The 23,756-nt window shown below is 33.3% G+C and overlaps 2 protein-coding genes across 2 annotated transcripts; both read right to left on the minus strand.

The window, feature by feature from the left end:
- Positions 1 to 2,039: 2,039 nt before the first annotated feature.
- On the minus strand, positions 2,040 to 3,135 carry LOC132743102 (uncharacterized). The gene is made up of 2 exons (XM_060731615.1): positions 3,116 to 3,135; positions 2,040 to 2,946 (listed from the first exon to the last, which is right to left on the minus strand). The coding sequence occupies exons 1-2, from the start codon at positions 3,120 to 3,122 to the stop codon at positions 2,645 to 2,647; spliced, it is 309 nt and encodes a 102-aa protein (XP_060587598.1). The 5' UTR covers positions 3,123 to 3,135; the 3' UTR covers positions 2,040 to 2,644.
- Positions 3,136 to 3,207: 72 nt separating this feature from the next.
- Positions 3,208 to 19,498, minus strand: LOC132743103 (protein SSXT-like; the record flags this gene model as incomplete). Its single annotated transcript, XM_060731616.1, has 7 exons — positions 19,347 to 19,498; positions 14,886 to 14,962; positions 13,752 to 13,833; positions 10,999 to 11,092; positions 10,243 to 10,401; positions 3,696 to 4,322; positions 3,208 to 3,344 (listed from the first exon to the last, which is right to left on the minus strand). Coding segments are annotated over exons 1-7 (1,251 nt in total), but the record flags the coding sequence as incomplete, so codon positions are not given.
- Between the last annotated feature and the right edge of the window lie 4,258 nt (positions 19,499 to 23,756).

Raw genomic sequence — 23,756 nt, forward strand, 5'->3', positions numbered from 1 at the left:
CAGTGCCAAACACCTATGCTGTATTAATGTCATGACAGGTAAACATACTGTTGTATTTTAGTACTCTTCCTATTCTTTTCTTAGGTATGATGTGTTCTAATACATGTATAGGTAAGTTTTTATTCAGTAAAACTTTATTGGTTTCAAGAAATCAAACAAGCTGTTATTATTTTACAATAAATTGATTGTGAATTCAGATGGACCCTTTTTGATTTACAAAAGCATGCCTTAAGATCATACCTTGTTTTAAAATACTGTCAAGCCTGGGAATACAGAGGTTTCAGTTATATTCAGACATTACATACACTAGTTCATCACATACCTGTGTTGTAAAATGGTATTGCACAGCAGCACATGTATTTTGATGTGACGTCATTTGCGTTATACAAACGTAGTGTAAAAATGAACTAAATGTATAGTGATACCATGTAATAAAAACACTAGCACATTACTTTACAAAATTTATTGTGACACTACTTTATACCTAGTTTAAGAAGAAGCACAGTTTATAATGATACTACAATCTTTACAATGCTAATGATATATAGTATTTAGAATGTATTTTTATAAGAAGTCAGGTCTGCAGTAACATTAAAATGCCATACTATAAACAAATCATTAATAGTATAAAATGTAGAGCACACACCTTCATAAGAATAATGAAAGTGCTGCAATTTTTAAATTAGTTTACATTTTTTTAAAATTTTATATTAGAAATAATTTCTAAACTTACTTACATCCATTCTTTAAGTACTTGGAAAAAATGAGGTCTTAAAATTTTAAACATTTGCAACCACATTTTGTATTAACTATTAGGGGAGCATCATAATTCTTTCCAACTTTGACACCAAACCAAAATACTTTAAGATATACACAAAACACTATTCTAAAATGAAAAGTGTTGCGTTTAAATTGAAAGAAATCTCTGACATAGACATGATTGGTAATATATTAAAGTTACATTAAATAAATTTCATAAAAACAGAAATAGCGACATTTCATTGATAAATTGGGTTTCATATCGACTCCAGATCTTATTTTGGTGTCCAGACAACCAAAATGTGTTTTATAAGCATAAAAAATGGACAACCTCATTGTGGCGAAATCGGAAGTACAATATTTGTTTGCATGAGAAACTCCGCCTTCTGATCATCCGTACATCAATATTAAATCAACAAACATGACTATAAGTAGCCGTCCTAATTTAATTGTATATTTCTGCATTGTAACGGATGTTTTCATACAAATTTAATCTTTTTTTATGAGATGATTACTTTTTACTGAACCTCGGGCCTAGTGCACCGTGAAGTTAAATGGTAAAAATGTGTTTGCACAAGAAAATCTCATATTTGTTGTGTTCCGGATAGCAGTTATAACATTGTGACGTAACGCATATACGAGCTGATTATAATCTTAATTTGCATGTTAAAATTCGTATACGAACTTTAGTGTTACCGTGGGGTTTTCCGTTTAAAATCCTTATTTATGAACAATATTTGATGAGATTTACAACAAGACTGTTAAAAAGGTTAATGAATCTGTAGAATGCTTGGTTTTTAGACCGCCGGCAAAATATTTTTACATATTTATTTAGTGTAACTTTAACTAATAACTTTCATAACCATGATAAATTACAGGCATTTATCTTGAACAACAAAGAACAAAAACTTTTTCAACAACAAAATAAAATGAACACACAATGGTTTATTAAAAGCTGACAATGTGGCTTATTGCCATTGTTCAAACAGCTGAGATTTTATGGCCAAGGACACCAGCACTTGTAAAATATTCCAGTATCAGGTGGTATTAAATGTTATACAACAAAATGCAACAAAGGCATGCTTATTGAACTACATGTATATCAAATAGTCTAACATATACAGAGATAGATGTTGAAAAAATATATGTTACCCTACATTCAGTGGATTGATAAATAACTCAAACTTTGACCTTAATTTAGACTAAAAGGATTGATAAATAACTCAAACTTTGACCTACATTCAGTGGATTGATAAATAACTCAAAAGTTTCCATGGATGTCATCTTTCACAGCACAATATTGTGTGTCCATCATTTATTGCTTTAATATGTGATTTGAAAGGATAATGAAATTTTTTTGGAAAGAGATTCAACCATATTAGCATGCCATTTAAATCATACAACAGTACAAACACTCGTTTGAAACATACTCTTTTTCTCAGGACAACAACTATAATATTGTAATTCATTTAAAATACATATGAATATATTTAAAATAAGTGAAAATGCAAATATTTAAAAATATAAGATTATTGTTCATTTAAATTTAAGTAAAGACTTAATTTCTTTCTATTTCGTGATTTATGCAAGATACATTAAGAATCTATCAAAATTCTTTCTTTACAATATCATAATATCCTTCGACTTTACCTCTTGGGTAATTTTTCACCCAGGATTTGAACTTCCCATGATTAAATTTGCTGAAAATTACAACAAATGAAATATCAAGTGTGTAAACATCCCAAAAGTGAATATAGGAAATGATCCCAATATATCAGGTGAGTATATATAACTATAAAAATATCTAAATTAGTCTTTACTTTGACTGACAATCACTGATACAGTGAAGTTATAACTAATTGAACAGTTTTCAACATTTTCATGTCTAATTGCCTGATGTTGGCTGATTTGGCATTTGACCTCCTGAGGGCTGGCTTTGCATCTGTCCTCCCATTGGTTGACCTTGCATGTGACCTCCCATAGGCTGGTTTGGCATCTGACCTCCCATTGACCCCGGATTTGGCATTGGTCCACCCATATTACCCATTTGACCTTGCATCTGATTACCCATCATGCCAGATCCTTGCATTTGTGGCATCATTTGACCTTGACCTCCCATCTGACCTTGCTGACCCTGTGACCCTTGAATGGGTCCTCCCATCTGACCACCTCCTCCTTGTATAGGACCTGAAAGCAAAAAAAAAAGAAGAAAATTAAATAACATGGTCTGTCACATATTAAGCTATTTCATGCAAGGTTTTCAAAGGTTATCATTAACTCTGTGTATACCTCTTTCAGAAAACAATAGCATTATAAAAGACTTCAACTTAGGAACTTATTTATTTTTTGTTCCAACCTTGCATTGGTCCTTGGTTTCCCTTTTCCCGGGGGCCCATTGTAGCCCAAAACCCCGTTGCCCAGGGGTTTCTTTAAAACCCTACTGTTTTTTGACCCTGTTTGATTATATCCTTGCCCTTGTGGGAAACCTCCTTGACCTTGACCTCCAGGTCCGTAGTTACCCTGTCCACCATATTGACCTTGGTTAGGATAACTACCACCTGGGCCTCCACTATAAGGCTGCGGACCTATAAAAAGAATGTAATGAAACTTGATTCTACTAAAATAATGGCTTGAATAAACGACTTAAATATACTGTCTTTTTTATTTTGTTTAAATTTGTTCCTAGATACAATATGGCTGTATGGTAACATTGCAGAATTATTGGTGTTTGAAGAGATCAGGTGCCAATCAACCTCATATAGTTTCTATTATTTCCCTACCCAGAGTGCTAAGAGCTAATACAACTAGTTATAAAATAATTATTAGTCTTCAGTTGTTAGGAACCTAAAGAAACTTAAGAGTTGTCAATTTAGTATATTGAAGACTGCACAATATTTTTTAACATTTTTATCACCAGTTTTATCAAAATAGTTTACCTTGCATTTGAGGCCTCTTAAACATCCCTTGTCCAGGCTGTCCTTGCTGTCTCATCTGGCCAGATCCCATCATCTGGTTGCCACCTTGGGAGCCTGACATCATTGGCTGATTCTGTGACATCATCTGCTGATTCTGTGACATCATTGGCTGATTCTGTGACATCATAGGTTGATTCTGTGACATCATTGGGGGATTTTGTGACATCATAGGTGGATTCTGTGACATCATTGGCTGATTTTGTGACATCATAGGCTGGTTCTGTGACATTATTGGCTGATTTTGTGACATCATAGGCTGACTTTGTGACATCATTGGTTGTCCAGTTGACATTGGCTGGCTTTGTGACATGGATGTCTGATTTTGTGACATTGTTGAATTACTTTGTGACATCATGGCCTGATTTGGCTGTGATGTTTGCTGATTTTGTGACATCATAGGCTGGCTTTGAGACATTGGTGGCTGGCTTCCTGGCTGTGACATCATAGGCTGATTTTGCTGTGGCATCATGCCTTGATTGGGCTGACTCTGTGGCATGGGAGTCTGCTGATTGGGGAAACTCTGATTCCCTGGTGGTTGCTGATTGTATGAAGGGTTATTCATCTGACCTTGGTTACCCATGGATTGACCTGTATATAAAAATAACACACATGAAAGTACAAGGAGAGTAATTACTATTTTCTTTATCCTTATCCTCATAACTATGATGCAAGATTATGTTTACTTAATTTCCTACTACACATGTAGTTGATAATGATTAAACATCACTCTTGCTTGAAATTTTCTTTTTAACTGAAAAAAGTTTAATTTCCCACTCACATTTTCTCCTTAAACATTTCATCAAGGTTCAAACCATAAAACACTAAACAAGAGGGCCATGATGGCCCTGAGGTCGCTCACCTGTATAAAGGCACCCGGAGCAGGGCCAGTTTAAACCCCAGGACTTTTATTTGAACAAACTTGGAAGACACCCATTAGAAGATGTTGATGTTAAGTTTTTACTACACACATATAATGAAAAACAACGATCTACCCCCCCACCTCTTCTCCTCCCCCCCGGCAGGGCCAATTTTAATCCAAGGGCTTTTATTTGAACAAACTTGGTAGACACCAATAAGAGGATGTTTCATGCTAATCATCTAAGCTCTAGCTCATTGGGTTTTTTTAAAAGAAGATTTTTTAAGTTTTTACTATACACATATAGTTAAAATCAATGACACCCCTGGGGCGGGCCAGTTTTGACCCCAGGGCTTTTATTTGAACAAACATTGTAGACCCTTACTAGAAGATGTTTCATGCTTAATATCTAAACTCTAGCTATTTGGGTTTTTTCAAAGAAGATTTTTAAGTTTTTGCTTTACACATATAAGGAAAATCAATGACACCCGGGGCGGGGCCAATTTTGATCCCAGGGCTTTTATTTGAACAAACTTTGTAGACACTCACTAGAAGATGTTTCATGCATAATATCTAAACTCCAGCTATTCGGGTTTTTTCAAAGAAGATTTTTTAAGTTTTTGCTATACACATATAAGGAAAATCAATGACCCCCGGGGCGGGGCCAATTTTGACCCCAGGGCTTTTATTTGAACAAACTTGGTAGACACCCATTAGAACATGTTTCATGCTAAATATCTTAGCTCTAGCTCTTTGGGTTCTTTAAAAGAAATTTTTTAAGTTTTAACTATATGCATATAGGGAAAATCAAAGACCCCCTGGGGCGGGCCAATTTTGACCCCAGGGCTTTATTTGAACAAACTTGGTAGACACTTACTAGAAGATGTTTCATGCTTAATATCTAAGCTCTAGCTCTTTGAGTTCTTTAAAAGCAGATTTTTTAAGTTTTTACTATATGCATATAGGGAAAATCAATGACCCCCGGGGCGGGGCCAATTTTGACCCTTAGGCTTTTATTTGAACAAACTTGGTAGACACCCATTAGAACATGTTTCATGCTAAATATCTTAGCTCTAGCTCTTTGGGTTCTTTAAAAGAAATTTTTTAAGCTTTAACTATATGCATTTAGGGAAAATCAAAGACCCCCTGGGGCGGGCCAATTTTGACCCCAGGGCTTTATTTGAACAAACTTGGTAGACACTTACTAGAAGATGTTTCATGCTTAATATCTAAGCTCTAGCTATTTTTTTTTTTCAAAGAAGATTTTTTAAGTTTTTACTATACACATATAAGGAAAATCAATGACCCCCGGGGCGGGGCCAATTTTGACCCCAGGGCTTTTATTTGAACAAATTTTATAGACACCCATTAGAACATGTTTCATGCTAAAGATCTTAGCTCTAGCTCTTTGAGTTCTTTAAAAGAAGATTTTTTAAGTTTTTACTATATGCATATAGGGAAAATCAATGACCCCCTGGGGCGGTTCCAATTTTGACCCCAGGGCTTTTATTTGAACAAACTTGGTAGACACTCATTAGAACATGTTTCATGCTAAATATCTTAGCTCTAGCTCTTTGGGTTCTTTAAAAGAAGATTTTTTAAGTTTTTACTATATGCATATAGGGAAAATCAAAGACCCCCTGGGGCGGGGCCAATTTTGACCCCAGGGCTTTTATTTGAACAAACTTGGTAGACACTTATTAGAAGATGCTTCATGCCAAATATCTAAGCTCTAGCTCTTAGGGTTTTTTAAAAGAAGATTTTTTAAGTTTTTTCTTTCGGTTGCCATGGCAACCAGAGTTCTGCATTGAATTTAATTCTTTGAACAATTTTTAAAGGTGACCACCAAAGGAACATTCCTGTGAAGTTTGGATGAAATTGGCTTAGTGGTTTATGAGGAGATGTCATTTAAAGTAAAAGTTTACGGACGACGGCCGGACGCCGGACGAAAAGCGATCACAGAGCTAAAAATTAAATAAATGATATAATGAAAGAACCCCAATGTTATGATATGATTCTATAATGAGTGGTCTGCAATTAAAATATCTGGAAATCCCCAATTAAGCATTTATTTTACTGTATTTAGTCAAACCTGCATAAGACACACATTTCTAAAAATATGGTGAATTTAAATTTCATAAACAGAATTTCTTAGTTCTAACATTACAGCATTAAAACACATGCTTATTAAATGATAAATTGTATATTTTCTTTCTAAAGTTTTGCAAAGACTTTTAATTTCAAAAGCTATTTCTATGCAATTTGTTTATACATTAACCCTTTCGCTGCCAGAGGGTTATTGTTTTATTGATCACCTATTTGCCAGAGGCTTTTCTAAGAAATGACTATATTATTAATTAATATAATTATTATTATTTATTATTAGTATTATAATAATTATATGTGTTTCCAAATCTGTGAGTATAATAATAATTATTGTCAATGGTATAATTTTCTTTATATTGATTATTATTTTTATTATTATTATTATTGATTTATTATTATTACTATTATTATTATAGAAATGGCTAAAGCCGTCCATATGGCAAATACGCCGAAAATAACAGGGAAGGCATAAACCGTCCCAATGGCAGTGAAAGGGTTAAGGAAGCTTAACCTTTCTAAATATGAATTTATAAAGATATCCATGTGCATTTCATGCATGCATATACAATTCAACATTTTAAAACATGTATAAGTGAAACTAGACCTATCACTGAAGGTGATTAATACCCCCACCAGCAACTTTTTGAAAAATAAGTAGTCTGAAAAAAAATTTCAACACAAACCATCAACTGTGTACAAAGAAATATTTCAATTAATTGTAATCCCAACTGGGGTCTCCAAATAAGCTTGCTTTTCACAAAGTTTGATTACAATATCTCATTCCTAACTCTAGTTATTGTCCGGAAACCATTTTTCTATTTTTAGGAATGGTGACCTTGACCTTGACCCCAGGGGGTCCAAATGCAATACCAACCCAGGTCTTCATATAAGCTTGCTATACACCAAGTTTGATAACAATATCTCATTCCTAACTCTAGTTATTGTCCGGAAACCATTTTTCTATTTTTAGTAACGGTGACCTTGACCTTGACCCCAGGGGGTCCAAAAACAATACCAACCCAGGTCTTCATATAAGCTTGCTATACACCAAGTTTGATTACAATATTTCATTCCTAACTAAAGTTATTGTCCGGAAACCATTTTTCTATTTTTAGTAACGGTGACCTTGACCTTGACCCCAGGGGGTCCAAATGCAATACCAACCGTGGTTTTCATATAAGCTTGCTTTACACCAAGTTTGATAACAATATCTCATTTCTAACTCTAGTTATTGTCCGGAAACCATTTTTTTTTTTTTAGTAACGGTGACCTTGACCTTGACCCCAGGGGGTCCAAATACAATACCAACCCAGGTCTTCATATAAGCTTGCTATACACCAATTTTGATTACAATATCTCATTCCTAACTCAAGTTATTGTCCGGAAACCATTTTTCTATTTTTAGTAACCATGACCTTGACCTTGACCCCAGGGGGCCTAAATGCAATACCAACCCAGGTCTTCATATAAGCTTGCTATACGCAAAGTTTGATAACAATATCTCATTCCTAAATCTAGTTATTGTCCGGAAACCATTTTTCTATTTTTAGTAACGTTGACCTTGACCTTGACCCCAGGGGGTCCAAATGCAATACCAACCGGAGTTTCCACATAAGGTTGCTATATACCAAGTTTGATTACAATACCTCATTCCAAACTCTAGTTATCGTCCGGAAACCATGATGTGGACCGACCGACCGACCGACCGACCGACCGACAAGCTGACTCCTATATACCCCCCTAAACTTCGTTTGTGGGGGTATAATCACAAGTCATATAATATCAAACAAGTTCTTTATTTCCAACTTAAACAAATGTTTTTTTGACTCATCTCAAAGTCATAACACTGTAAGGACATTTTTCATAACTGCTTAATCATGATAAGGGATAGATTTTTAAAGATTTTTTTTATGATTAATATAGTTGCAAAATCAAATTCAAACACCACAAGCATTGATGCTGGAAAGTGATCTTTTTACATTGTGATTTACAGCAATTGATGGTGACTACAGATTATTTTATTACTTTACTTTTTTCATGCAGTGCATGTATTGTGAAGTTGAATTGTATCACCCAGTCTCCTGCTAAGCAATACCCTAAAACCTGTATCCAAGGGACCAGACTTACAAATGAGCCATGTCACAACAAAACCAACATAATGGGTTTGTGACCAGCATGGATCCAGACCAGCCTGCGCATCCGTGCAGTGTGATCAGGATCCATGCTGTTTACTATCAGTTTCTCTACTTGTAATAGGGTTGGTAAGCGAACAGCATGGATCCTGATCAGACTGCGCGGATGGGCAGGCTGGTCTGGATCCATGCTGGTCGCAAACGCATTATGTTGGTTTTGTCATGGCACGACTCAAATCTTTTGTAAAAGTCTTGAAAACATGCTACAATGTCATACAAGTGATACCTAAGGGCCAAAGGTGAACTAATGTAATTTTTGCAAAAAATAAGTGAACAATGAAACATATATTGGTATAATAGCTTGGAACTGGGTTATTATAGTTTCTAAGCATTGCAAATTTTAGGTGTAATTACCTACTATTTTTGAGCACCATCTGAGGATATTTTTATAACTATCCAGTAGTTTACTATGAGAACATTAAACAAAATTCTGAAACAAGTGACATCACAAAACTCTACCTTCGAACATTTAATTGTTCAGTAAATATATCAATAGAGCAGAATACAGTGCAATCTCCGTTAAGTGATCAATTTTTGTATCATAACAGTTTATAAAATAAGTGATTTTTTAGAGAAAATATAAATTACAACAGACCACATTGTTGAATGAAGTATTTACTAATTTTGAGAACATGTAGGATTTTTTTTTAACATATATTCTTTACTAAATGATTCAATAGGTTGCTTCCCTTTAAATTGAATATACCTACATTGCCTAAACTTTTGTAATAGTTAATTTTTAAAACATTAAAGTGACAAAGTAGAGTATTGGTAATTTTTCAACAGTACATTGTTACTGATTTAATATATTGTTATGTTATGAAAAGAATTCATAATTGTGATAATTAAATATACACAAAAAACTAAGTGAATTAGAAATCAAGAATGAGAGGCCAAATATAAAAATAACAATCATAAATACTTTAAGGACCAACATATTTATAATGCTATCTATTGCCATACAATTTTTAGAAAGCACATAGTTACTTTTCAACAATGCAAAGACGTCATTTTCTCTTTGACATTCAAGTATTATTAACAGAGATTATTCACATATGAGCCGCGCGATAACAAAACCAACATAGTGCGTTTGCGAACAGCATGGATCCAGACCAGCCTGTGCATCTGCGCAGTCTGATCAGGATCCATGCTTTTCGCTATCAGTTTCTCTACTTGTAATAGTGTTTGTAAGTAAACAGCATGGACCCGGATGCGCAGACAGGTCTGTATCCATGCTGGTCGCAAAAGCACTATGTTGGTTTTATCATGGCACCTCATATTATTAAGAGAGATTGCACTGTATCACCAAAGACAAACAAGCCAGCTACAAGTATGGTGACACACTGTAACTCACTGTAAGACGTTTGGTTCATTCCAGTCTCGTGACCCGAGCAATCCCCATATTGTTGCTGTGACCCCTGTGAGTAGCCCCCACTAGCCATACCTTGTTGCTGTGGGGCTCCCATGGGGGAATACTGCTGAGACGTAGGGACATTCATTGGATTCATGCGCCCTTTATTAAATATGAAATAAAATAAAAAGATTTCTAAGGAACTGCTCAAGAAACTTAAAATGTACTACAAATATCTGGTACTATCCTAATATCTTAATGACACAATTTACTTTGTCGTTTTATCAAATTATCAAAATAGAAATTCTTAACTGAAATGCCTTATTTTTTTCATTTTGTCCAAGTTCAAATAATAATCATGTTACCATACAATTATACACCTTAAGTGCCAGATTTTATTTCAAAACTGATTTGGTTTTTCTCTTTCAGTTACTTGTACCTTTTTCAAACACCTAAATTTACTATAAACAGATCATTTGTGCAAATCTGATATAACAATACTCACACTAACTTAAAGATTGTTTTAAAAATAACTTGTCAAGTAGAGTAATTGAAACATCAAATGACCATTCTAACACCAAAATCTTTACTGACAACAGATTACTACAGTAAAATTTAATCTAAGCCTTTCGCTGGCTGTAAGGCTTCAATTTACTGTCACTACAGAAAATAAGGCAGGCCTTCTCCCTTGACCCACACCAATTTTGATAGGGTAGGTAGGTTGATAATAAAATATTTTTTAATTTTTTATTATTTTACCTTGATTCATCTGATTTGGAGGCATATTTGACGGTGACCTCATCTGGTTCATCTGGGGGTTTGGTGAAGGCCCCGGAGTGTTCTGATTAGGTGCCTGAAATATTTGTTTGAATCACAAGTCAGTAGAGTTGTTTAAACCAGTGAACAGTCACTTTTTGTTTTAAGATATTCATTATAATACAGTCAACTATCGTTATCTCGACATCCCTTTTCTCGATATTTTGTTATCTCGATGAAATTTTGAAAGTCCCGATTTTCTTCCTTCTTTTTCTTTATTGGAAATATTTGTTTATCTCGATATTTTTATTTCGATATTTTCAGTATCTCGATGTACAATTTCAGCCCCAACAGTTATTTTCACACTATTATCCTTTGTTTATCTCGAGTAATAGTTTTCTTTCGTCTGTTCCCTTCAGACGTGTGAAAAACACATACTAGACGATAATTGCTCAATAGCGCGTGTTGTAATGATGATTATGTTTGTAACATGTTTAGCTGTTATAATAAAAGTTAATCTATTTAGGGTGTTGATTGACTTATGTCCAAAATGAATGAATTTTACGTTCTTTATAAATATTCGAACACTGTATCAATTCATTATGACTTTAAAATGTAAATGAAATAGTGAAAGTATAGAAACGCTATCGTTGCAATATTGTTTCACAACATCACCACTAAATCAATCAGCGGTGGAACAACATCGAGAAAGACCCAATAAATAACCCGGGAGGATATCCGGATCAACCACCCTGAAAACAATGTTTTCACTATATTTGTGTATTACTGAGTAAGCCTCACTATGTGTTTTTATTACAGAAACCCGTATTTTCACTGGTTAACATCCGCTATTGTTACTTTGTTAAATATTGCCTAGGCCTATGAAAACAAGACATGGGGATATCATAGTTCATTTGGCATAAGGTATACACATGTCTTTTGTAAAAATCAGTTTCTGCCTTATTCAAACCCTAATATGTTTATCTCGACATTTCGTTATCTCGATATTTTTTGGACGGTCCCGATGACTTCGAGATAACGACAGTCGACTGTAGTACAAACTTTAAAAATTTCTGTTGTTCCTTGTCTCAATAAGCTAAATTTGATCTATATTGGCAGGGCCGGCAAAATCTCAGAAAATTGTACTTGTCCACGGACAAGTAACCTAAGAAATTTACTTGTCCGTACTCAATGTTCACTTGTCCGTATTTATATTTAATAATTACTGCAAATGTCAATAAAGAAGAGCAATATGATTATGAACTTTCTTTCAATTTTATTAAACATTCTGTGCCATATGTTTAATAATATAATATATTATGATTGTAATATAATATATTTATAAAATATTAACGGCAGTAGATTAAATTAGAATGACAGTGATGGACAAATTGTGTATATTTTACTGGAAGGAGCATTGGTCTTTTGCCAGTACTTTTTCAGTTTTCCTTGCACCCAAATTGCTCTAAAGTATTGTCTTCATTTTTTTGCACTCTGGTACCATTTCTTATTTATTCACTCCTTATTCTATTCATCTACATAATATTCATTTGAATCCTGTTAAAAAATCATATGTACTCTTGAGTTAGATTTGTCAAATTGATGACATCTGGCTTTTTTTAACGATATAATTATGATTGCCACAGAATGTAATATCATATACGTATATACCCTTGGTTGCAGCAGATGAATTGTGAAAATTTTGACATCATTATCATCGGCGACGATGAAACTGACATGTTTACATTAACACCAGTATTAGACATTCAAAAAACAAAGGCATTTTCACAAGAAATCTTTACATAAAATAAATTATAAAATGACTTTGTCCACATAAATTCAAGCAGTCAAATTGCCGATGTGAGCGTAAATATTCCCAAATGACCTGGAAAAGCTATACAATGTATTTAATTTTCATACAACACAGCGGTATTTCAAAGACAATTGTTGCGAGATTGATGCTGTATCTGCTATCTAAACAATAAATGCGCTTGAAAAGACCACAGCTTCCAAGTCAATTTAATGGCAGAATTCCCGTTGCTACCGAAAATATTTTATTGCAGAAGCTAAGTCGGCGGTCATAAACCAAAACAAACATGTACCCCACATAGTGACCTTGATACGTTCAATAATTAGTTAATTGCCGCGCGCATGCAGTAACTGCATGACGTAAGGAAAACCCCAAGCCTGATTGGTCGCTATTTATGTAAACACTTAAAATAGTAACACCCTAATATGCACGGAATGCCCTCATGAATGACACCACACTTCACATGCTAGTTTTCGTATTAAATGTGTGATTTTTCCTTCTTATTTAGATCTATTAGAAAAGAACTAGATTTTTTTCTTCAGAATTCCTCTTTTAGCCGCCGAAATTTACTTGTCCACGGACAAGTAAACTGCAGAATTTTACTTGCCCGGACCTACAATTTTACGACTCGGGCAACTCGGACAATTGATTTTGCCGGCCCTGATTGGACATGAAAATGCATAGAAAAATAATCATGAGTTTATGATGTACATATAATACCATATACTTAAGCTGTACAGTAATTAGAATCAGAGTACATAAATAGCCTGCTTCTATATCAGATGTACAATGTAAGTAACATCTAGGGTTTCCATCATTATGTATCTAGCTTGCTGATTTAAGCTAATATGACATTGTAACTTCAAATGAGCAGCCTGTGTAGCATAAAAACACTACCAAATAATGATCTTCCTGATTCCCAAAAAGTTTTATGACATATACTTACAGGTAACAGTGACTGGACATTTTGATTAGCATCAGCAAGAGTTGCTAGATAAACAAGGTTCCTGTGCAACATCTGCTGATATCTGAAAGAAAAAGAGAGTAAAACTATGTACATATAAACTAATAGATCTGACATTTTATATCTTTATATATTTGAAAATTGCAATATATACATCAGTTTGCAAACTCAGTGACAACAGATCAATGTTTTATTTAACATTTTCTATAGTATAAATAACAGCTGTCATTTGGACAGCACACTTAATTAATAGTAAAACAATAGCCCAGAAAATGTAGGAATTTAAAAAAAAAAAAAGATGAAAGAATTTTCGATTCTGACCAAAGAATTTTGTATGTTAACAAAGTGCCATATTTCATTCAAAGTCCATGCGAGAGTTAAAGGTTTTAAAAGTGACTAACAATTAAAATTTCAAAACAAAAATAAAATTTCAAGTGACTGAAGTGAGTTACATGTGTAACATTGCACACAAAAAAAAATAAACCAATATTATTTAAGTTGACAAAAGGCCATGATAAGTTATAATCTATGTCAGAGTGATGGGCCTTAGAAAGTGACATATAATAGTGGTCATGTCCTTGCATATAATAGTGGTCACAAGGACATGTATTTATTTTTAAGTCAATACCTTCAGCAGTTTTGTAGATAATGTTGCATGCAATACATTTTATGAAGAATTTAATTTTCTAAGTTCACAAAGGGCCATTATTATGATTATTCGGTCAAAATCTATGTCAAGAGTTATAGACCTTAGACAATTACCTCCAATTACTATTCAGGAGTTACATTACAAGTTTCAAGTGACTAACAGTTTTTGAAGATTGGTGTCGCATGCAGATTTTTTTTGAAGAATGATGTTGCAAGCAAAAATAAAGCAAATAATTTTTAAAGAACCCAAAGGGACATAATTCTGTCAAAATCCATGCTAGAGTTATGGGCTTTGTACACTGACTGTTATTATGATCTGTAAGAAATCAAAGGCAATTATCTTTAGTTGTTCATGAGATGAGATATGATGCTGTAACTAAGTGATTTAAAGAAAGCAGTCTAAGAGCACCCAGTTATGATTAAGTGAGGTTGATAATCTCATCTATATATAGAAATAAATATACTTACTGAACACATTCTGAAGCTTTCCCTCTACTCTGGTACTCTGATATGGTCTGGATCAGCTGGCTATTTTCATCAAGCATCTAAATGTAACACAAATTTTAAAACCGTTTGAAATAACATAATAACATGCTAGCATATGTTTAACAAAACCCAAACAAAAAGAAATAAATGTTCCATTGATAAACAGAGTCTCTAAATATTATTTATGTATGTGTTATGCACTGTTCAGTAGGGCCTAGTGGTTCTTTATTTCAACTCATCCACTGTCTCATATTTATGGATAGAATCTACAACAGAATGAGTAGACAACTGACAAAGTAAAAATCCCTGGAACGAACATATTTAATATATCTCTTGACTGTCTTGTATCATTCAACACCATTAATGGCATTATTGTCATCTCTGTTATCCACAATCATAGTCCCAATATTTTGCAGTATGTGTGTGTCAAAATGCAGGGATCGAAAATTCCACTCGTCCACTTGTATTTTCAAGCAGAGATCGATGCAGGATAAGTACAAAATGGCAGAATGCTCGTCCCATAGGATGAGCGAAAACTTGCCAATGTAATAGGAAGCTAGAATTCTCATAATCAGTTTGTTCACTTATAATGACGGAAAACCATAAACATAGCTTGTGTTTTAAGGTGATGTATAAATTGCACACTTTATCATATGCATTGTTAATTGGATACGGGTGTAACTGGAACGTGCCAGACAATGCTCTATAAAGTGCGCTATTTATACATAACTTAAACAAAGTTTTGTTTCCGGTTTTGGCTCGTTAAATTTGTGTAAACAAACTGATTATGAAAATTTCAAGTGGTTGATTGCATTGGCGGGGTTCTATTGCATTGGGGAGATTAATTTTGAAATTTGTGCCCAAAAAACAAGCAGCTTTAAAAAAAAATTTGATCCCTGAAAATGTAATGTTTTTCACCAAGTTCAACAAAACAAAACAAGAACTGTCCGAGGACAGTAATGCTCGAATATTCGAAAAGTTGTCAAAAAGGGTGTTTCATTGGGTATAATAATGCTTACCTATATAAATACATAAATTGTCCGAAAAGGTACAAAGGCTTGTTATTAAGATGTTTTATCAAGTAAATCACTGCTTTATCATAATGAATGCATAAAATTGTCCAAAAAAAGGCACAAACCCTTCAGCAGTTATGGAGATACCAGCTTACAAGCAATTAACCTTTACCAAGAATTTCTAAGCCGAAAAAGGGGCATAATAATGAAAAAAAAATAATCAAGAGTTATGGGACTTGTGACAATCATGTAGGATAATCACAGAGAACAAGTGTGTGAAGTTTCAATCCATTCCCTTCAATAGTTATGGAGATACCAGCTTACACCCAAAAACTTAATCAAGGATAATTTCTAAGTCGAAAAAGGGGCATAATAATGCAAAAAAAGCAAATCAGAGTTATGGGACTTGTGTCAATCATGTAAGATAATCACAGAGAAAAAGGGTGTGAAGTTTCAATCTATTCTCTGCAGTAGTTATGGAGATACCAGCTTACACGCAAGAACTTAACCAAGAATTTCTAAGTCGAAAAAGGGGCATAATTTTGAAAAAAGAAACGAATCAGGACTTATGGGGTTGTGCCAATCATGTAAGATAATCTCAGAGAACAAGTGTGTGAAGTTTCAATACATTCCCTTCAGTAGTTATGGAGATACTTGCTTACACGCAAAAACTTAACCAAGAATGTCTAAGTCGAAAAAGGGGCATAATTATGCAAAAAAGCAAATCAGAGTAACATGTATAAGGTTGTGCCAATTATGTTTGATAATCACAGAAAACAAGTGTGTGAAGTTTCAATCCATTCCCTTCAGTAGTTATGGAGAGACTTGCTTACACGCAAAAACTTAACCAAGAATTTCTAAGTCAAAAAAGGGACATAATTATGCAAAAAAGCAAATCAGAGTTATGGAACTTGTGCCAATTATGTTTGATAATCACAGAGAAGGGATGTGTGAAGTTTCAATTCATTCCCTTCAGTAGTTATGGAGATCCTTGCTTACATGCATAAACTTAACCACAGGGAGGCCGATGCCGACAAATGGGCGACTGCATCAGCTCGATTATTCTGCAAATAGTCAAGCTAAAAACAATGTTTACAGTAATTTTGTCTGAGTTCACCGTAATTTGAAATTTGATGCAGACATCAATGAAAACGAAGAAAAACAGTTTTCGGACCATACTGTTTACTGTTTAGACAGTTTTGTCATGTGTTAGAGAGTAACCTCCCATTTGAAAAAAAAATGTGAAATGATGTTGAAACAAGTGAAAAAAGAGTGAGGGCATATTTTACTTTATGCTTAATTTTGTAACAAATTATGACGAATTTGGACATGGAGTTGCATCAAGAGTTAATAGCATATGTCTGACATAAAATACTGTTTTTCTGAAAATCGTACCATGGTACGAAATTTATTTTTTAATATTGCAATATATTGGTATACCGGTAAACTGTTACACCCTTAATATGTCACCGTTTTATGTCTGAAAAAAATATGTAACATATTACATAGTAGAATAAACATTTCAGAAAAGTTACTTCAGTCATGGAAAACTGAGCCTCTCATTGCCGATGTTCATGTGATGCTTTATAAAATACATGTAGGCTGCCCCATTTAATACATGCATGTATCATATGACCCTGTGGAAAAATACAAAAAAAACTGGAGTTTTGACATTGGGTGTTAAAAAAGCAAGTGTTTATAATTATAAAATTAATTTCAACAAAATTCAATCTATCGTGGACTAACCAGTTCTCAAACCTCTTACCATTCAAGAGGTCTTTTAGTATAAATAAAAATATATATTTATAAAAATTCTTTACGTATGTATACTTAAATCTTTATCAGGGCTCTCAGTAGGGTCAGAATTTTACGAGTCAAAGACTCTTTGGCCAAAATATTCATGAGTCAAATCATTTTTTTCTAGTGTCATTTGACTACATGAATCATCTTTATGTTACAAAAATGACTGTATTGGATGTCAGTTTTGGAGATTCCAAAGTCTAAATTGACAGAAAAAATCTATACCCCCCCCCCCCCTCCTCCACCTAAAAAAACCAAATAAAACAAAAAGAATGATTTTCTGTGAAAGAATAAAATAAGCAGCAGCTTTTCTGATTAAATGTATAAAATATAAAATTTTTATTTTTACTGGTATGCTATATCATATTAATTTTAAATACCAAAATGTACCTTGGAATATTTAATGGAAAAAGAAATAACAAATGCACAGGTACTCCAAGTAAATCAAAGACGTATTATAAACTTTTAAAAGCAATCAATAATTGACACCTCAAGTATGTAATTCTTATCAGTTGTGTAGAGCTATTTTTAGCACTGTCAAATTGCAGCCACGGAATTGTGCGCTTCAGTGCACAGGGTATAAACAATTGCCGTGTGTAAAGCATTTTATACACGGCTTATACTGCCTGTTGACATTTTTAATGAGTGAGATTTGAACATAAGTAGGATTTGATAGGTAATTAGGGGTGGATTAAAGGTAATTATTATTGCATAGCTGAAAATCCCATGTGGCAAATTGACTCTTGAGCAGATTTTATCACGTGTCAAATTTGTGCATTTCCCCATTTTCACGAGTCAAAACCCGGATCCCCGTGTCAATCGATAGCCCTGTCTTTATGTAACATTTCTGTAGACTGAAATTCATCAATTAAAAAGCTCTATTTCCATCTTGGAAAAGCACAACCCTATTTTTTAAAACTGACATGGCCTCTTAAAAGTAAGAACCTAATCTCAAACCCCTTCAAGTATCTCTAAAATTATACTGTTTAGTTTATCCAATGAAGTGATTGTTATATGACTGTCACATGACAATGAAGTACCCTACACGTTGCAGGTACCTGCTTTTAAGATTTTTTTATCTCTAATATTCATTTTCACCAATAGTTAATGGTGTATTTACGGGACTTACAAAGGTTATAGCAATTTGTATCAAATTATGCAAAGTAATAAAATATGTAATGTATATATTTATTCCTATGCACTGTTTTCATTTGGCATCAGCAGACATGTCTGTCAGAAACTAAGCTTTTATGCACACAAGTTACGGACATCATAGTCACTTCTAGTAAAAAAATAACAGCACATGAATGAAAGGTTTGAGAATAGGTTGGGTGTGAGATTAGGTACTTATTTAGTCTTATACGATAAAACTTAATTTATCAATATAGACAATAAGTGAATAACAACATAGTCATTGGAAGATTATGTCTTCTAAGCAGAAAAAAAATTCAAACATTAAGTCCTATCAGACTTTTTTTAATTTATATTATTAAACTAAACAATCTATATCCTAATAGGCTTTTATAAGAGTTTACCCGTGGCGACTTGCTAGTTTGGTACGAGCTGGTACAAGTACGAACCAATCATACAAATAATTGAAAAAATATAAACTGTTCGGAAAATGGTTCACCTTTTGTATACTGGCTTGGTTCGGAGGAGGACCTTTTGGGCCCTTCTGCTGCGGCGGTACAAATGCCAACGACATTTCCTCTAATAAAAAATGTATGAAAAATATTATTTTGATGACAAAGAAACGCTTTTTATTGTAGGCGGTCTGCGTAATATTTTTGCAACGTGAAGATCCTTTATGCAGGAATTAAACCACTACTGTATTTGGCGACTTACCTATTATATTGATTGGTTTCTTTCATTCATTTTTGATAGAATTAATAAACCCTGAAAAGAAGCCTAAGGTGGGCAGCACAAAATAGCCAAATATTGCCAAAATATACCCAAATATCGCCCAAATTTACTAACAATAATATTTTACACTAAAAATGTTGTTTTAATTATAAATTCAATTTATACTTTCACAAAGCACGGATTTCCGTGCACAAAGGTATAGCCATCTTATTTAATATAGATCTACCCAAATATACATTTGCCTATCATTGTGTTTTGAACCGAAATAAACCCAAATTAATAGACTCCATACTCCATTAAAGCTATTAAATTACAAAAAATAACAACAACAAAAAAGAAACAAACAATACGATGTATGAAATTACAATAAAAAAATACCCTAAAAATTTAAATGTTGACAACAATTATTATCATATCTTTATCTAAAATTGCAAGTAGATAGGGCCTATTCATTTATGAAAATTATGCCACAATTATATAAGTTTATTTTCTTAAAAAATCTCAACTCCCCATTTCAACGGAATGAATGAAAGTTATAGCTGACTTAGTCTATTATGTTATTATTTATTTCATAAATATTAATTCATTATTTTCATTATACCGGTAACAGTGTGGCAATACCACGTGACATTGACGTCATTTTCGGCATCATTTCCAAGACAAATGTTGCTCGATTCGGAAAAGAAAATAGCCGTAGATTCTAAATATTTTATTTTTGTACCAATTTCTTTGGGATATGCACCAGTCTACGGGGGAAAATAAAAGCTTTCCACAGAATATTGGATCTTCGTCAGTTTATAAGCCGTTTTATCAAACACTTTGCATAACCTTGGAAGTTGCTTGTATTAGAGCGGGTATTTCGTTTTCTGGCGTTATCTGGTCTACGTCATGATTAAAAAGTCAGGTTTACATCAACCGGGAGTACGGAAAGCAAAACTCTACCTAAATATGTTCATATTTTTATTATGAATGATATAAATCTTACCTTTTTCTTCAATTGTCAATTCTGGCACCAGTTCCAAGTCGAAAAAAAAGGACAACAGTTTAAAGCAGATTTTAGAATCCGTTGCAAATGCAAAGCAACATGCATGCCTACCGTTCTCTTTCTATAATTATGTTAACCATGAAAAACATTTTATTTACTATACGATTCACATAAACACAAATGAATATTTAAATGATTTTTACTCGCTGCGCTATAAGTGATTTTAAAAGTCGTAAAATTGTTGTCTAGCTGCATTTGTAAAGAAATTGATTTGCTCTTTAATCATTGTTCTTTCACGGTAATGATTATGAAAAATCTATTTGTTTCATGTAGCAATACTAAACGTGGAATTGAAAACAGAAACCCTAAATATCGCCCAAAACGGCAAAATTGAAAATGTTGCAGGCTCGGATTGACTTAGCTAGCCTGTCCAATGAACGTGCACATTCAGGATCACTTCGATTTGTATGCTGTGAAAAGGGTTACGCCTCAACGCGGCAATTTTAAAGTCAAAGGTTATTCTTTTGTAAAGAGTTATTTATACGTATAACCATATATATATAAAGAACCTGTAGCAATGTTTTAGTATGATAGATTCAGCTTTTTAACACAGTGGCACTCGTTGATAAAAAATATTTTTACATTCTGTTTTCATACCCACGGTAACCGTTTTTCGTGAACTGGATATAACTTCGTTTACTTAAGAACACTATTAAACATACTATTGAACACTATCTATTTTATAATTGCATTTATTTCTGTTGATAAACTGCATATCTGACAAATTTAGTTAATTATATCAGTCAACTCAGCTTTATCAGAGAGCTCACCAATATACATTGTAACGGAATATTTATGGTTTGAACACATTTAAATCGAGTAGAACTTTATAACAATAATGTCTCTTTCAACTGAATGAAAACGATAGGGCTATTTGGGACTATTTCTTATCGATGTGGTCATTGGCTGTAAATGCATGGATTATAGCACGCGGCATGACCTGCAGATGTCCTCAACAGGATTTTTGTAGCATTTTAAGATTCAAAAAAGGACCACACATTAAAATCTATTTAAAACATGATAAACATGACGCATATACTAAATAAGTGAATTATCTTATATGTAAATAAAGAAGTAAGTCATTTGACAGTTGAAGGATAAAAAATTGAACATACTCTTCAAATGTAATCGTAAATTTACTAAGCTTATGTTAGCTATCAATTATTCAATAGACGCATCAGTGGCATATGATATGGACCCCAGTCATAGATCTTGCCGATGTTGCTATTACAGATGTTAATGTAAATATTTATATAATTATTGATAATCATTGTTATTTCCGTCTTTTTTGAATGTTTTGTTTCAAGAAATTTGACTGTGATCGATGGCTGTTAGTTTTTAAAATCATTTATCCGTTTACTATTTTCTACTTTGTTTACTCCACATGGCGTCCATTCTCGTTCTTATTCATGGCTATTTTGGGTCTTTTTTATAAATAGAGAATCACAAGTAATGCAACTAAGTAACAATACTATCAGATTTACACGGCAAAGTTCCAAGTTCAAATTGTGATTTCGTTTATCAAACTCTATAGAAATTTATTATACAACAATTCCAGAAAAAAATATATACCTTTTAAAAGTCTCTCTTTTGAGGACAGAAGAACCTATTCGTCACATTCACGAGAGTCAGTGTTTGTCAGTTACTCTTTACAAAAATAAACTGAAAAAATACCTTTAGCTTTACAACACTCGCGTTAAAGTGTAACCGTTTCCATAGCATACAAAAGTGTTTTTTTTTTATTTTAACTCTTTCTCTCACTGAGAGCACATATATTTCTTATCAATTTCGCCATTGTGAAATAGAATAAAACACATTTTACTACATAGGATAAAATGAGCAATACTTTAAACATCTTCAAAACGAAACCAAAATATTATTTTCCGACAGGACTAAATCTACGTGATTTGACGTGCACTATTGCGATACAAGTTAGCGTTATTGCTTTAAGGAACACTCAGTTTTTTTCACAATCTCTCTGTGAAAGATCAACAATGAAAAACTAAATTGTAGAAAGAGAACGGTAGGCATGTTGCTTTGCATTTGCAACGGATTCTAAAATCTGCTTTAAGCTGTAGGGTAAATCCGTCAAAATTCGGACATCGCATAAGTTCGGACAACTAAGCGTGTCTTTAATCTTCTACCCAAACATGTTATCCATATACCTAGGTGTTACACGCTCCAAAAAGAAGAATATTTCGCGGGAAAAAGCATACCAACTTGTCAGTGCGTAACTAATACGTCGGCACAGAATCTGATGACGTATTACACAGTCATACGCACGCTCTCGCGAATCCGATTGACTTCCAACGTGCGGGAATATTTGAACCATCGTTAATGAATGCTTCTCATTATATCATTTCGATTGCAAATCATGTGATATTTTTAAATGTTGATCTTGTTTTGTTTTCCTTATGAGAAAAATGCAACTATATGGAAAAATGTTAACTCTTTAAAAAATAATTAAGAAAAATATAAAGTGTCCGAATTTTTCCTGTTAAATTCCATAAGTCACTTTAACTCGGACAATCATTTCTGAAAATGATTAGACGGACAGGCTCTATTAAGGCCTGGATTCTATCTTACCGTTTGATCAAATAATATAGAAAAAGTAATTTAATTATTACTACCGTTGGCTTGCTCTGTATTTTTTCTAAGATATGACATTTTAACCGTTCGTATCTTTAAGAAAATTAAGATTTATTTTAACTTATAGATCTAATATCACATTTTAAAAAATCGATTATGTCTATCAAAAGAAGAGTTGCTGCTTCTGCAAATAATGATAATGATGATGAAAATTTTCGCAACACAATAACAAATAAATATAATAATATATATAATTTCATCATAATTAGAAACAATAGCTAGGCCCCAATGTATACAGCCCTACAGTTGATAAAAGTTGAGCATAGACAGAAAATTTATTGAATTAATTTATTTCAGTCTTGATCTGAAAACAAAAATGAAGAACATAATTTTGCGGGACCTGTTTGCCGTCGGTATGCATCATTGGGAAAGAAAAGACCCAAATAGGCCCTGTTTGTTATTGTTCCCCGGAATCAAATCCATATGACCGTAATACCATAGCCATTTTTGATGATAAACAAATTGTTACACAAAGTGACTTTT

The sequence above is a fragment of the Ruditapes philippinarum genome, unplaced genomic scaffold (assembly GCF_026571515.1).
Source record: "Ruditapes philippinarum isolate M1 unplaced genomic scaffold, ASM2657151v2 ctg1829_1_1_1_1, whole genome shotgun sequence".
Lineage (NCBI taxonomy): Eukaryota > Metazoa > Mollusca > Bivalvia > Venerida > Veneridae > Ruditapes > Ruditapes philippinarum.